This window comes from Macaca thibetana, chromosome 7, assembly GCF_024542745.1.
Source record: "Macaca thibetana thibetana isolate TM-01 chromosome 7, ASM2454274v1, whole genome shotgun sequence".
NCBI classification, from domain to species: domain Eukaryota; kingdom Metazoa; phylum Chordata; class Mammalia; order Primates; family Cercopithecidae; genus Macaca; species Macaca thibetana.
Window position 1 is genome coordinate 149,618,090 of NC_065584.1, and position 16,390 is coordinate 149,634,479.

The 16,390-nt window shown below is 38.5% G+C and overlaps 1 protein-coding gene and 1 long non-coding RNA gene across 4 annotated transcripts in view; both read right to left on the reverse strand.

The window, feature by feature from the left end:
• Positions 1-16,390, reverse strand: part of LOC126958022 (uncharacterized) — a 182,751-nt gene that overhangs the window by 9,583 nt on the left and 156,778 nt on the right. The window lies entirely within an intron of this gene.
• CLPX (caseinolytic mitochondrial matrix peptidase chaperone subunit X) overlaps positions 1-16,390 on the reverse strand; it is a 40,874-nt gene that overhangs the window by 7,334 nt on the left and 17,150 nt on the right. Inside the window, exons 4-10 of one of the 2 annotated variants that reach the window (XM_050795944.1) lie at positions 14,075-14,229; positions 11,453-11,612; positions 9,459-9,500; positions 5,447-5,623; positions 3,987-4,151; positions 3,090-3,178; positions 1,934-2,098 (exon numbers count right to left, since the gene is read on the reverse strand). In XM_050795944.1, coding sequence (XP_050651901.1) covers positions 1,934-2,098; positions 3,090-3,178; positions 3,987-4,151; positions 5,447-5,623; positions 9,459-9,500; positions 11,453-11,612; positions 14,075-14,229 — 953 coding nt within the window. The remainder of the gene's footprint in view (positions 1-1,933; positions 2,099-3,089; positions 3,179-3,986; positions 4,152-5,446; positions 5,624-9,458; positions 9,501-11,452; positions 11,613-14,074; positions 14,230-16,390) is intronic. The other variant, XM_050795945.1, reaches the window with a different exon arrangement.

Here is a 16,390-nt window from a genome sequence, read left to right on the forward strand (position 1 = left end):
ATCCTAGAATTTTGGGAGGCCGAGGTGGGTGGATCATGAGGTCAGGAGATCAACACCATCCTTGCCAACATGGTGAAACTTCGTCTCTACTAAAAATATGGCCGGGCGCGGTGGCTCACGCCTGTAATCCCAGCACTTTGGGAGGCCGAGGCGGGCAGATCACAAGGTCAGGAGATCGAGACCACGGTGAAACCCCGTCTCTACTAAAAATACAAAAAATTAGCCAGGTGCGGTGGCGGGCACCTATAGTCCCAGCTACTCAGGAGGCTGAGGCAGGAGAATGGCCTGAACCCAGGAGACGGAGCTTGCAGTGAGCCGAGATCGTGCCACTGCACTCCAGCCTGGGGGACAGAGCGAGACTCTGTCTCAAAAAATAAAATAAAATAAAATAAAATAAATAAAAATACAAAAATTGGCTGGGTGTGGTGGCGTGTGCCTGTAATCCCAGCTACTTACGAAGCAGAGACACAAGAATCGCTTGAACCCAGGAGACGGAGGTTGCAGTGAGCCGAGATCGCACCACTGCTCTCCAACCTGGTGACAAGCGAGATTCCGTCTCCAAAAAAAAAGCAAAGTCCATATATAGATGATATTTAGTTAGAAATCTTTCCATTTACTACTCTGAAATTTTTTTTTTTTTTTAATTTTTGAAACAGAGTCTTGCTCTGTCACCCAGGCTGGAGTGCAGTGGCTTAGTGGCACAATCGCGGCTCACTGCAACCTCTGCCTCCTGGGTTTTAAGTGACTCCCCTGCCTCAGCCTCCCGAGTAGCTGGGATTACAGGCGCCTGCCACCATGCCCAGCTAATATTTGTATTTTTAGTGGAGACAGGGTTTCACCATATTAGCCAGGATGGTCTCGATCTCCTGACCTCATGATCTACCCACCTCGGCCTCCCAAAGTGCTAGGATGATAGGCGTGAGCCACCGCGCCCAGCCTACTCTGAAGTTTTAAAAACTAGAAATACACTAAGTCCTCACTTAACATCGTTGATAGGTTCTTGGAAACTGCAACTTTATTTTTTATTTTTATTTTTTTGAGACGGAGTCTTGCTCTGTAGCCCGGGCTGGAGTGCAGTGGCCGGATCTCAGCTCACTGCAAGCTCCGCCTCCCGGGTTTACGCCATTCTCCTGCCTCAGCCTCCGGAGTAGCTGGGACTACAGGCGCCCGCCACCTCGCCCGGCTAGTTTTTTTTTTTGTATTTTTAGTAGAGACGGGGTTTCACGGTGTTAGCCAGGATGGTCTCGATCTCCTGACCTCGTGATCCGCCCGTCTCGGCCTCCCAAAGTGCTGGGATTACAGGCTTGAGCCACCGCGCCCGGCCGGAAACTGCAACTTTAAACGAAACATACAACATGTCCTCCAATAATGTCATTTTGTTCAACATAATTTCCTTATTAAATTGATGAGGAAAAATTAGTCTGTTACATGTCATTTCGCTTAAAGTTGCAGTTTCCAAGAACCTATGGGATGACGTTAAGTGAGGACTTACTGTATACTTCTTTTTTTTTTTTTTGAGATGGAGTCTCCCTCTATCACCCAGGCTGGAGTGCAGTGGCGTGATCTCAGCTTACTGCAACCTCCACCTCCCAGGTTCAAGTGATTCTCCTGCCTCAGCCTCCTGAGTAGCTGGGATTACAGGTGCCCACTACAGGCTAATTTTTTGTATCTTTAGTAGAGACAGGGTTTCATGTTGGTCGGGCTGGTCTTGAACTCCTAAGCTCAGGCAATCTGCCCGCCTTGGCCTCCCAAAGAACTGGGATTACAGGTGTGAGTCACTGCACCCTTCCCTGTATATTTCTGATATGCTCTAAGAAAACTCAACTCTTATAATTAAAACTATGACGGGTAGCCCGCAGATATGAGAATGGAAACTGAGTGTACATCCTTTAAATGCTCTCTATCCTTCTAGTAACCCCTCAGAAAAACTTACCTTTTCATTTTTCCTCCTGCTGATAATTCTGTCTAAACCATTGAAAGCACCAGATGCAACAAACAGGATGTTTGTTGTATCAACTTGTACTGTTTCTCCACGGAGCTTTCGGGAATTCTTTTCTGGAACATTGACTATTGTGCCTTCTAGTAGTTTTAATAAGCCCTAAATAAAAAACAAATGATTTATAGCATCACCATATCAAGTGCATTATTTATTATACTTTAGACAATGGGATTCAATGGGGAAAACAATGTGTGATTATGGTCAATGAACATAACTAATGAACCTCCCACATTTCTATAACAAGAAAATCTAATGCATTTATCACATTAATAATTAATACATTTATTTGAAATGGTTATAGAACTTGATGCAATTCAGGAAAACAGTCAACCTAACAGGTTTTTTTGATAGTAAAGACGTAATTCTGACATAAACACAGAATTATGACTGTATAAAATGGTGTTAAAACACGGTGGGAACATTCAAAATTAGAAAATAGTTGAAGATGTCTTTCACATAAATTATAATTCTATTCCACTTATAGTATTAAACTTTGAGACTACCTATATTTGGAGATGCTTTTATAAAAAAAAATTTCCAGCACCTAAGTGTGATTATACCTTTCTATGTCTCTGTCAAAAAGTGAAACAATCTTCCTTACTCTTTAATAGTTTATGTCATAATTAGTTACCATTAAAAGGTCAAGTTGGCCAACAGATCATTGTGACTTCAATTATGGCTCTGCAAGGAATTAAACATTATTTTATACCTATCTTCTAACTAAGTGGAAGGAATAAGAAGCATGTACATAGTTCATTCATGTCTAGTTAGAATCATAACTTTCTTCAAGAGTCTTCTAGAAATATTTAACTGGGCCTTTGAGGAATTAAAAAAAAAACACAAAGATTAAATTTCATTTTTTCTGTTCTTCAAAATATTTTAAATTTCCTAACAAGGTAATTTGCTATTTCAAATTGTCAACAACTTTCTTTTAGGATCTAAACTATTTCAAAATGATATGCGGAGTTTGGGGGTGGAAGAAATAAACAAAACAGAATCTAATTGAATGTGAAACCAAACGTACAATATTTGGGAGGTTGATGTATTCCCTTCCTTTTAGTGGGCTTGAACAAAATATTCAACTGCTTACTTGCTGAACGCCTTCTCCACCTACATCCCGTAACTGATGAATGCCTGGCACACTGCCAATCTTATCTACTTCATCCAGAAAGACAATTCCTATAATTTAAGGAGGATTCTATTTATAATATGGAAAAGATATACACAAGATAGCCTCAGCTTTAAAAGACTTAGGTAGCTAGACAGCAAAGTTACTTGAGCTTTCATACTTAACATATGCAATAGCTTGACATTATAAAAATGCACTTTTATTTCTCCCATCCATCATTTTGTACAACTGCTTTGTAATCTGCTCTACGGAATAACATTTATGTATGGTAACAAAATCTCCTTGATAACAGTGATTTGCCCCACTAATGTATACGAATTCTTTATAGTATGGAAGCGGGAGGTATCTGCAGTGCTAGTATTAGTAAAACTTTAGCCTACTCTTTCCCACCTATATTCTTGTCTTAAAGAAATTTGAAAAGGAAGCTGTCATGCTCTTCATGTAAACAAGAACAGATGACAGATGAAGGAGCAACGCAGCATCCATGACATCCTGTAGGTCAACAGGCTAAACTGTTTCTAGAGTCATCTGGTACCGTCCTCCCTTGCCCCTGCCCTGTCCTATCTTAATCTAAGTATTAGAAGTCTTGAGGGGAGTTAAGAAAAGCAATGATAGTATTAAGGATCTAATGGGATAGTAATTTGGCTTGTTTTTAACCCTACCAGCCAGCTTAGTGACAATAAGGCAAAGCAAACTATGTGGCCCTTAATCAGTATGCTAGAAATTATGTAACAAAGGTACTTTTACATAATTACAGAATTTTAATCCTTGACTCAAAACAAGAATTGTATTGTCTCTTACTATTAGACTGATTCCCCAATATACTAAATCTGGGGACAGACCATGCTGAAAACATACCTTGTTGTGCTTTCTCCACATTGTAATTGGCATCTTGGAGTAGTTTGGCAATCACAGATTCAATATCCTCGCCTACATATCCAGCCTGAGTCAAAGTTGTACAGTCACAGATAGCAAAAGGGACATCAAGGCATTTAGCTAGGGTTTGTGCCAGCAGAGTTTTACCTACAAATAGAAACATTAACTAAAAGTTTACTAAACATATATTGGCACACAATTTTTCAATAAAAATGCAAAATAAATTTTAGTAGTATATAATAAAAAGTTGTCAATTGCTACATTTTCTTCTGCTATTATTTTTTTTAGAGACAGGGTCTTGCTCTCTCACCCAGGCTGGAGTGCAGCCTGTGATCATGGCTCACCCCAGCCTCAATCTCCTGGGCTTAGGTGATCCTCCTGCCTCAGCCTCCCAAGTCCTGGGAGTACAGGCACATGCTACCACACCCAGCTAATACTTTATTTATTTATTTTGAGACGGGAGTCTGGCTCTGTGGCCCAGGCTGGAGTGCAGTGGCACGATCTTGGCTCACTGCAAGCTTCTCCTCCCGGGTTCATGCCATTCTTCTGCCTCAGCCTCCCGAGTAGCTGGGACTACAGGTGCCCGCCACCACGCCCGGCTAGTTTTTTGTATTTTTTAGTAGAGACGGGGTTTCACCGTGTTAGCCAGGATGGTCTCGATCTCCTGACCTCATGATCTGCCCGCCTCGGCCTCCCAAAGTGCTGCGATTACAGGCGTGAGCCACCACGCCCGGCTACTTTATTTTTTTATAGAGATAGAGTCTTGCTATGTTGCCTAGGCTGGTCTCAAACTCCTGGTCTCAAGTGATCCTCCTACCTTTGTTTCCCAAAATGCTGGGATTACAGGTGTGAGCCACCACATCTGGTCTATTATTTTTTAGATATAGCTGTTTTTTATTTTATTATTCCTGTTAAGATGTTAGGGACTGGTCTGAAGGGGAACACCAATGCCTCAAATTCAGTTTGTATTCTTTTTTTTTTTTTTTTTTTTTTTTTGTGAGACAGAGTCTTGCTCTGTCGCCCAGGCTGGAGTGCAGTGGCCGGATCTCAGCTCACTGCAGGCTCCACCTCCCGGGTTTACGCCATTCTCCCGCCTCAGCCTCCCGAGTAGCTGGGACTACAGGCGCCCGCCACCTCGCCCAGCTAGTTTTTTGTATTTTTAGTAGAGACGGGGTTTCACCGTGTTAGCCAGGATGGTCTTGATCTCCTGACCTCGTGATCCGCCCATCTCGGCCTCCCAAAGTGCTGGGATTACAGGTTTGAGCCACCGCGCCCGGCCTCAGTTTGTATTCTATGCAGGAATACTGATAGTGTATCTAGGCAACTGGCCTTAGATTTTCTTCTCAAGAGTCATAATACTTCAATCACAAGATACAGGTTATAGAATCATTTATATTCTGATTTTTAAAATGAGTAATAAATTTTCTCAGCAAGTTATTTACCTGACCCAGTTGGTCCAAGCAGCAAAATATTACTTTTTTCAAGTTTTATGTCATCATGAGAAGAATCCAATACTTCACCTCCTCGTTTTTCCTGAGGTATTTGTTGATTTACCTGTTGCTGCATTGATGCTCCTAAAGCATTACCATGTGGGCTAATTCCAGCAATCTGAAGCAATTCTGAAAAAAATGCCAAAGGAAGTACTTGAGATTCATTTGAATTTACTTGAGGAAAATGTCCCATAAAAACTTTTATCTAAAACTGAACATCTACACAGAAAATTTAAGTATTTTGACATTCTGTCTTACCTACAAAGGAGAAAAATCTCAAATTACCTAATGACAAACATATAGCACACAATGATTATATAAAGAACCTCAAGCAAAGGAAATTGATTTTTTTCCCTGTCTTTATTTACATAAATATGTAAGAATACTCCTTTACCCAAGGGAAGGCAATGCAATGGAAGAGCAGAGCCAGGAGTTAGAAAGCTTTAGCTCTGGACCTTCGTTTGTCTCTAAGTAGAAGCCATATGATCAAGGGCAAGTCATATAAATTTTATGTTCCTGTTTCTTAATCAATAAAATCTACTAGAGAAACCAAATATGGTAGACCTCGCTATCTCTGGTCCTATCTAAATCTCTAATTTTATTGGACCTGTACTGGATCTTTCTAGTTCCTTTATTAGAGACATAACTGTTAACTAAATGTGACTGACATTGCTAATGACTACATGGGACTGACACTGCTAGTGAAGTATCATTTGATCAGCCAGGTTCCTACAAAAATAAATCTTTAGGGTGGGGCATGGTGGCTCAGCCTGTAATCCCAGCACTTTGGGAGGCAAGGCTGGTGGATTACCTGAGGTCAGGAGTTCAAAAACAGCCTGGCCAACACAGTGAAACCCCATCCCTACTAAAAATACAAAAATTAACCAGATGTACTGGTACACGCCTATAGTCCCAGCTACTTGGGAAGTCGAGGCAGGAGAATAGCTTGAACCCGGGAGGCGGGGGTTGCAGTGAGCCAAGATCATGCCATTGCACTCCAGCCTGGGCAACAGAGTAAGATGCTATCTCAAAAAAATAAAATAAAAATAAAACAAAACAAAACAAAATAAATAAATCTTTATTCTTACTTTCTCTTGGCTAAAGGAAAGATTATCCAGATTTGTAAATATTCAGATTGTTCTTGGTTCTTAGCATTTGAGTACCTGTCATCATAACATACTTGTTTATATTTTCTGAATTCATTTTTACTTTTTTTTTTTTTTTTTTTGAGACAGAGTCTCTCTCTGTTGTCCAGGTTGGAGTACAGTGGTGCAATCTCAGCTCACTGCAACCTCCGCCTCCTGGGTTCAAGTGATTCTCCTGCCTCAGCCTCCTGAGTAGTTGGGATTACAGGTACATGCCACCACACCTGGCTAATTTTTATATTATTAGTAGGGATGGGGTTTTGCCATGTTGCCCAGGCTGATCTCGAACTGCTGACTTCAGGTGATCCACCTGCCTCGGCCTCTCCAAGTGCTGAGATTACAAGCATGAGTCACCGTACCTGGCCTAAATTTTATTTTCTAAGAAATTGATTAAGAAAATCAAGACTTTCCAATGCATTATTATTTTAATTAAACTGACAGAGTAACAGTTCAGTAGACGTATCTATTATCATGGTCCTATTCCATCTGGCTGTCACTTTCAAACTATCTTCACACTTAAGGTAAAGCATTATTCATCAAAATCAATAAGTATTCCATAAACATCTGGATTAAACTGTGCTACCTTTGAGGGTTAATAATTAGAGAATAATTCACAATGTTGTGCCTCATTATAATCCACATCAGCCAAGAAAACCCAGTCTGCTGTATGGGGTTAGTTAAATTGTCACTAGCAAAGTACTTTTAAAAATTTCAGCAAAATCTGGTTAGCGATTATGATAACATAGGAAGGAGCTTGGGTTAAGTTTAGCTCTGCCCAAAGGGGAAAAATGATTTAGATGTAGCTTCGGATAAGCAAGGCCAGCAGGTGCTTATCATTCACTCATTCTCTATCTCCCTCCTTCCCTCTCTCTCTCTCTCTCTCACACACACACGGTTTAGACGAATAACTGAACAAAATTGCAAGAGGCATATTAATTACAGTGGAACCACGTAATCTATGTATTTAACTTAATGATTTAAGTTAAAAAAAAATAATTTAAATGATGTCTATCATCCCATTTTATGAGTATATGCCTTACAGTAAACTTGAGATAACTCTCCAATTCTTTCAGTTAGTACCTGTTTGTGCATCTCTCACTTTGTAAGCATAGCTCTCTAAAATGAGGACCACGAGCAAGCAGGCTAGTGTAGTAGTTAGCTGCACAGAGCTCACCAGCTGTGTGGCCATGGATAAATTACTTAAAATTTATGTGTTTCAGTTTCCTTATTTCAAAAATGGAGATAAAAATAATAGTTTCTGTCTCATGGGTTTAGGGGAGATTAAATGAATATATGCAAAACACTTAAGAACAATACCTGGCAGATAGTTTTATAAGTGTTACAGAAGAATCTTCTATTATTATTACCATTTCCCTAGTGTTTAATTATTCACACAACATAGTCCTTAAACGCAAACGAAGTATTTCATCTGGTGCTCAACTTAAACATCATTATATTCCAAAGATGGAGAAAAAAAGCCAATTGTGTCAGTCCTCCTAAAAGCCGTATGTTGGTCTCTAAAATTTTACTTCCAAAGGGACTTACAAGAATTAATCTTATTGTACATGATTTTGGTCTAAAACCCTAGATCAGTGTTAGGGTCTAACACCCCCAGCTGGTGTTAGTTAACAACCTAACTTTAGAACTTAAAATCCCACATAAAACACAACAAAACTGCACATGACAATAAATTTAAGCTTTTGAAGTATTTGTTTCTAAGTCAGTCAATCTTTTACATAAGTTCTTAAATACTGTTACTTGTTAACATTTAAATAACATTAAATCACTACATATATTACATGACATGTCTTTCAAAATATGGACTACAGACTTTCTTTACTAATTTAGTATAGTTTCACTAGCCATCAACACAATTTATGAGTATGGTATTGACTGCATATCAGAATATATTTTTTCATTACGAAATATAAATTATATATATACCTAAAGGTTATTATTTAGATCTTACATTCTTATATATAATCTAATTCTATTGCACTTACTGTATTTCTTAATTTTACCATGCATGGTATAATCAGTATTTCCACAAATTTAAAAGTAACTGGGGATAATGTAATGTTATTACATGTGATAAATGTCATGCCCAAGTTGGTACACAAGTTATATTCTCATGGCTCATCCTATATACAGTACACTTCAAATAGTGGATATATAATACTACTTGGTTCAAAGGCAAATGTAAAAGTATCAAACTTAGCTAATTTTCTTTATTTCAATTACTAAAACAAAAGGCCATGTGAATCTTTCTATGACACCCCTGGAACCTCTACCCTCAATGCAGCAACTAACTACATCCACCTCCAAAGGAATAGGTGGAAGACATCAGAAGGGCCAGTCTCTTTGATCTATCAAGTCCTTCCACACCCTCCATTGGACCATCTGATGCTTTTAGGGGCAATCCAGGGCTAGAAACAGTGAATTAAGGCTTACTCATAATTTGTAAGACTTTAAGTTTCATAAATAACAAAAAAGAAACAGTGTGGTTTCTGGCAAAGAGTAGCTAGAAAATAATCTGCCTCCCCCAAATTCCTGTGACCCACAAGAAGCAGGCCAACTCTAATTGTAATTTGATAGAAAAAATAAAAAATAACCAAACATATAGAAATTAAAATTAGCTATGAAAAACTATTCCAAAGTTATTTATACCATGTATGATAAACACATTTAGATAATATGTATCTTTCTTGGTAATACACAAGCAAATACATACATGTCTATCACTGTTACTGCTAAAACACTTCACTGAAATAAATGTCAAAAGGAAGAATAATTACAGAGGAGGACCTGAAGTCACTTACTTGTAAATCTGTACTCATCCTCCCGTCTTCTTATTTCTAACTCTAAGAAAGAGGATGAAAATATTACATATTTGTTTACCTTGGGGGAACAAACAATGAGTATCCCACCTCCTGTCCTCTTTCAAATATATTTAAAGGATGTGTTCACTAACATTTTTCAGCTTTTCATATTAAGAATCTATACGCTATATCTTTTCTATATTAAAACAAAACCATGCATAAAGATGGCTGTCCAGTTGCTAATATTCATATTTGTCAAATATATAATTGATATCTACTGTAAGGGTATAAGTCTTTATATAAGAGTTTAAGCCCCTCATGCTATACATATTATAACCATTTGCTCCTCCAGGACTTAGAATAGCTTAAATATTTATTTATTGACTGAAGAAAACAAAAAAGTTTTGCCACATAACTATCAGTGCTATTTGGACCTTATAAAAATGAAGATTTCAGGCCAGGCGCAGGAGTTCAAGCCTATTAATCCCAGCACATTGGGAGGCTGAGGCAGGTGGATTGCTTGGGAGGTTGAGGTGGGAGGGTCACTGGAGCCTGGGAAGTTGAGGCTGCAGTGAGTTGCAATCTAGCCTGGGTGACAGAGCGAGACCTTGTCTTGAAAAAAAAGAAAAAAGGTTCTGAGTCTTCCATTAGTTATGACTTATACTTTCTAAAAATAACTGATACCATCACGTAACTATTTTGCAGTTATGTGATGTAAATTCAACAAGTGAACAAGTGTCTTCATTTAAATAAATTATACATTTAGTTGCTACTAAAGGCTATCAAAGATAATGTAGATTTATAAATTTAAGTACTTAGCAGAACTCCTTCACACTGTACAGTGATAATTAAAAGAATCTAAAATGATGGAATGTAGGCCTAAATCAGAAATCAGGGCTGTATGGCCAACAAAACAAAAAATTAAATATTTATATTTACTCTATTCATAATTGTTTTAAATAAAATCATTCTATTAATATACATTATTGTCCATAGTAAATTGAGATTACACAGTATATTCTCAGTAAACTGTCCATAGTATATCTCATTATTGTCCATAGTAAATTGAGATTATACAGTACTGGTATATTAGAATCTACCCTTAAGAGAAATTGTACTTTGAATCACTCACAGATTTGCCCTTAACCTTATACACTCTGTAGCTAGGGCCCAAAGAAAAACGAGTGCTGGATATATTAACAGTCATCATCTCCACATATCTCTGACACAGGCAAATGAAATTCTGTATCCTGAACCCAAGAGAACTGAGTTGTACAGAGCATTGCTAAGATCCATTCATGGGGAACTAGTTGTGGTGAAAATGATGTCTCAATCTCTACCCCAGTGGCTTTCAAACATTTTTTACTAAGACCCTCAATAAGTAGTATAATTTTCTTTGTGACTCAGAACCTATGCACATATAACTGAAAATGTAAGTTGTTTTTTTTTTTCCTTTTTTTTTTTTTTGAGATGGAGTCTTGTTGCCCAGGCTGGAGTGCAGTGGCGTGACCTCAGCTCACCACAACCTCTGCCTCCCAGGTTCAAGCAATTCTCCTGCCTCAGCCTCTCAAGTAGCTGGGACTACAGGCATATGCCACCCCACCCAGCTAATTTTTGTATTTTTAGTAGAGACGGGGTTTCACCATGCTGGCCAGGCAAGTCTCGAACTCCTGACCTCAAGTGATCCCCCCACCTCAGCCTCCAAACGTGTGGGATTACCAGCATAAGTCACCATGCCAGACCTAAGAAATAATATTTACCTTAACTATAAGTTAATGTATTCTGATATTTTCTATTCATATCTATCAAATTTTTAAAAAATGCTGTTGGCAACCTACCAAAATGATTTCATGACCCACTAATGGGGAGTAACCTGCACTTTGAAAAATGCTCCACTATATAAAAAACATTTTAAGAAGAACGTGAGGAGTTACAAATAAAGATTACTTTTAAGCATAGCAATCTCTATTTAGGTCAATTATCAAAAACGCTACCTCTTGGTGTTAATGATGTCTGCTTCTCAACCTCTGCTTGCTGTCTCAGATTAGCTGGGATATTATTATATATTCTCTTATAATGATTGTACACAGCAACTGAAAGCACCTTCTTAGCAAATGACTGGCCAACAACATACTTGTCGAGGTAGTTATAAATCTGAAAAATGATTAGGTATGAATAATTTAATATGAGCTATAAGAGCACACACATTAAAAAGTTATATACTAAGCATACTTGCTTACAGTTTTAAATCTGACAAAGACTCTCATTAAAAACAAAATGACAATACATTATATAGCAATGATTCAGAGGCCCTAAACACTAAATGAACAAAAACACAATTCATTTGTTCTCTAGTTTAACAAAGTATCACTGTGTTATGCTAATTTCTATTCTATAAACAATGCTATCAACCTTTATTTTTTAATAAACAATTAAATTTAAAGTAACTTAGAATACATACACATGCCACCATGGGTCTAAAAGTATCAACATTAATGTAAATCATTAAAATAAATCTATACCTCTCAATCAAATGAATAATATTCTTCACAAAGATAACATATTATAAAACTACCCTTTTCAGAAACAGGCATTATATAATCAAAAGCCATTATACCATCAGTATCCATGTGTTTTAATACATTTAGTTTTTTCTCAGATATTAACTTTAAAGCTACTCATTTATCTAAATGAGACCCTAAAAATTGTATTCTTATTATTTTTTTAAATTTTCTAAAAATACACTTTTTTCTTTTTTTGAGACAGGGTCTCACTGTGTTGCCCAGGCTGGTCTTGAACTCCTGGGGTTCAAGCGATCCTCCTACCTTGGCTTCCCAAAGTGCTGGGATTATAGGCATGAGCCACCAGGCTCAACTCTAAAAACTTTACTCTTAATAGTAGCTAAAGCTCTGTTCTACAGTTGGTTATTGCCAACAGCTTGGAACCTGGGGTAAATTTTTTATTCACTAAAAAGTGAACAGAAATGAAATGGTTGGTGAATTAATATTCAACAACTCCTGCCGGGCATGGTGGCTCACGCCTGGAATCCCTGTACTTTGGGAGGCTGAGGTGGGTGGATCACTTGAGCCTAGGAGGTGCAGACCAGCCTGGACAACAACGAAACCCTGTCTCTACAGAAATTAGCTGGGCATGGTGGCACACACCTGCACCCAGCTACTGTGGAGGCTGAAGTGGGAGGATCACTTGAGCCCAGGGAGGTTAAGGCTGCAGTGAACCATGAGTGTGCCATTGCACTCCAGCCTGGGCAACAGAGTGAAACCCTGATTAAAAAATAAATAATTCAATATTTATATATTATTTATACTATTTTCAGCAGTATAACTCCTGAAAATAAACTGCCTGGAATTTTAACTCAGATGTCTGAAGTCTACACAAATTCATATAGAATATAAAGTCCAATATATTTTCCATTTTTTTTTTTTTTTTTTTTTTTTTTTTTTTTTTTGAGACGGAGTCTCGCTTTGTCGCCCAGGCTGGAGTGCAGTGGCCGGATCTCAGCTCACTGCAAGCTCCGCCTCCCGGGTTTACGCCATTCTCCTGCCTCAGCCTCCCGAGTAGCCACCACCTCGCCCGGCTAGTTTTTTGTATTTTTAGTAGAGACGGGGTTTCACCATATTAGCCAGGATGGTCTCGATCTCCTGACCTCGTGATCCGCCCGTCTCAGCCTCCCGAAGTGCTGGGATTACAGGCATTTTCCATTTTTTTAATGACAAATTATTTAGTTGACCATATACATTTTTTTATAGTTTTAAACATCTTTATTCCTTACAAATTATACCAATGACATTAAACCTGTCACAGCACATTTGGAAGTAGAGACAAATGCACTGCTATCTAAACACAGTAGAAGAAAGATACACTGAGGCAATGAGAAATAATCTAAGTGTGCAAACATCTGAGACACAGCCAGAACAGAAGGCACACAGCCAGGGTACAAGGGTTCCCAGTTCTCAAAAAGCACACACCAAGTACCCAATGGAGCTGGTGGTAGTATATTCTGTTACATTTCACAGGACCAAATCATACTCGGCCCGAGGCTTCTAAAAAGAGTCCACACTACCAAAGCCACAGTGCTATACAGAGCAGCCCTGGCACACTGGCTATGAAAAAACTACTTGCTTATATTATTAGACTGAAGGCTGTTTTACCATAAAATAGACCAATTTAAGGGAGATAATTATAGGGTTTTTTTTTTTTTTTTTTTTTTAGGCTAGTCAAGTGGACCAGCCTAGGCTGGTGTTATTTAAGGGTCCAAACGAACAAGGGTCCAAACGAACAAAAATAAATCAAAAGTTGCTTGCTCTATGGTAAAGATATTATTTCAGATTAACTTGGTATTAACAAGTTAACATTTTAATAATTATCTAGCTATATTTCACTGCTACTAAATACAGTAATCATAACATGGGAAAAAGCAACGGACCCCATATTTAAATTCCAAAAGGCAATAACAATTTAGCCACATATGGTCCATATTATGAACCTGTAATACTTGTTCAGATACTAGTATTAGGATTCAATATAAACTTGGGAAAGGGAAGCAATGGAATGTTTTCAAGATAAAATACTTGTAAGACTGAGCTTAAGACTTATACCTTCTTAGGGGGAGGTGGTGGTTTCTGTTGGAATGCCAATTTTACAGCTTCTGCTGCTGATTCAGGTTCTTTAATTATGCTTTTCTTAGAGTCTGCTTCAGATAGCACAACAAAAAAATGATGACATTTTTCACACTTGACAAAACGGGTGGATGCTGTAAAAGAAAACAGAGGTAAGTAGAAGGAAATAAAAAATAATTCCAATAGTGTTTAGCCTTAAAGACTCCACTGTAAATGAAAGCTATGCACCTGACAAAAAGTAGACTCACTATTCCATCTACTTGCCACACAAAAAGCCTCATTTATATATGAAGTATTCTACAAAGATAGATGAGTTCAGTCAACTACCTTTTGTTCATTTTTATTAGGTTCTTTCATTTTGTGATACACTTCATTAAAAGATTGGGTGAAATTTTTCCAACCTTCCATTCACTAAAAAAGATTTTTTTTCTTTTGGAGATGGAGTCTCGCTCTGTCGCCAGGCTGGAGTGCAGTGGTGCGATCTCGGCTCACTGCAACCTCTGCCTCCCGAGTTCAAGCGATTCTCCTGCCTCAGCCTCCCGAGTAGCTGAGATTACAGGGGTGCACCATCACCCCCAGCTAATTTTTGTATTTTTAGAAAAGACAGGATTTCACCATATTGAGCAGGATAGTCTCGGTATCTTGACCTTGTTATCTGCCTGCCTCGGCCTCCCAAAGTATTAGGATTACAGGCGTGAGCCACCACGCCTGGCCCACTAAAAAAGATTTTAAAACCTCTTTGAGAATATGGAGTAATCATCTATTTTATTGAAATACTTGAATGAACAAACTAAAAGTAAAATACAAGATTCATATATTTTTCCAACATTATAAGTTTCAAACATACACAAAAGTTGAAAGAGAAATCTATTTTAACTCCTAAAAATGCAAAAAATGTATATTCTTTACATTCTTTTAAACCCATTAGCGTTTTTGGGGCATGGTGGCTCATGCCTGTAATCCCAGCACTTTGGGAGACTGAGGCAGGAGGATCACGAGGTCAGGAGTTCGAGACCAGCCTGGCCAACATGGTGAAACCCTAAATTTTGTATTTGTCTCTACTAAAAATACAAAAATTAGCTGGGCGTGGTGGCAGACACCTGTAATCCCAGCTACTCAGGAGGCTGAGCCAGGAGAATCGCTTGAACCCAGGAGATGGAGGTTGCAGTGAGCTGAGATTGTGCCATTGCACTCCAGCCTGGGAGACAGAGCAACACGCCATCTCAAAAAAAAACAAATATATACATATATATATATAAAATTTATTTCATATATTTATTTTATCTTTACTCCACTAGTTCCTATTTCTCTGATCAAAAAAATCACTAAGAAACTAATAAAATACTGCTTTCTCAGTCATACGGATTTGATTTAAAGATAATCAAGCAGCCTTTGAAAGCAATACAAAGGCAGTTTAAAGTGAGGATAAAAAGAGTTTCTCTTTTTTCTTTAAAAAATTTTTGGCTGGGTGCAGTGGCTCACGCCTATAATCCCAGAACTTTGGGAGGCCAAGGCTGGCGGATCACGAGGTCAGATCAAGACCATCCCGGCTAACACAGTGAAATCTCGTCTCTACTAAAAATACAAAAAATTAGCCGGGCGTGGTGGCACATGCCTGTAGTCCCAGCTACTCAGGAGGCTGAGGCAGGAGAATGGTGTGAACCCAGGAGGCGGAGTTTGCAGTGAGCTGAGATCACACCACTGCACTACAGTCTCGGCGATAGAGTGAGACTCCGTCTCAAAAAAAAAAAAATAATATGTGGATACACAGTGATGAGTTCATGTCCTTTGTAGGGACACGGATGAAGCTAGAAACCGTCATTCTGAGCAAGCTATCGCAAGGACAGAAAACCAAACACCACATGTTCTCACTCATAGGTGGGAACTGAGCAATGAGAACACTTGGACACAGGAAGGGGAACATCACACACCAGGGACTGTGATGGGATTGCAGGAGAGGGGAGGGATAGCATTAGGAGATATACCTAATGTAAATGACAAGTTAACAGGTGTAGCACACTAACATGGCACATGTATACATATGTAACAAACCTGCAGGTTGTGCACATATACCATGAAACTTAAAGCATAAAAAAAAAATTTGTGGATACACAGTAGATGAATACATTTATAAGGATTTCTCAATTCCAATGGATCAGCTACAGAATATCCTGTGTTAAAGGTGATTTATTTTTCTTTTTTTTTTTTTTTTGAGACAGGGTTTTGCTCTGTTGCCCAGGTTGAAATGCAGTGGCGTGATCACTGCTCACTGCAGTCTTGACCTCCTAAGCTCAA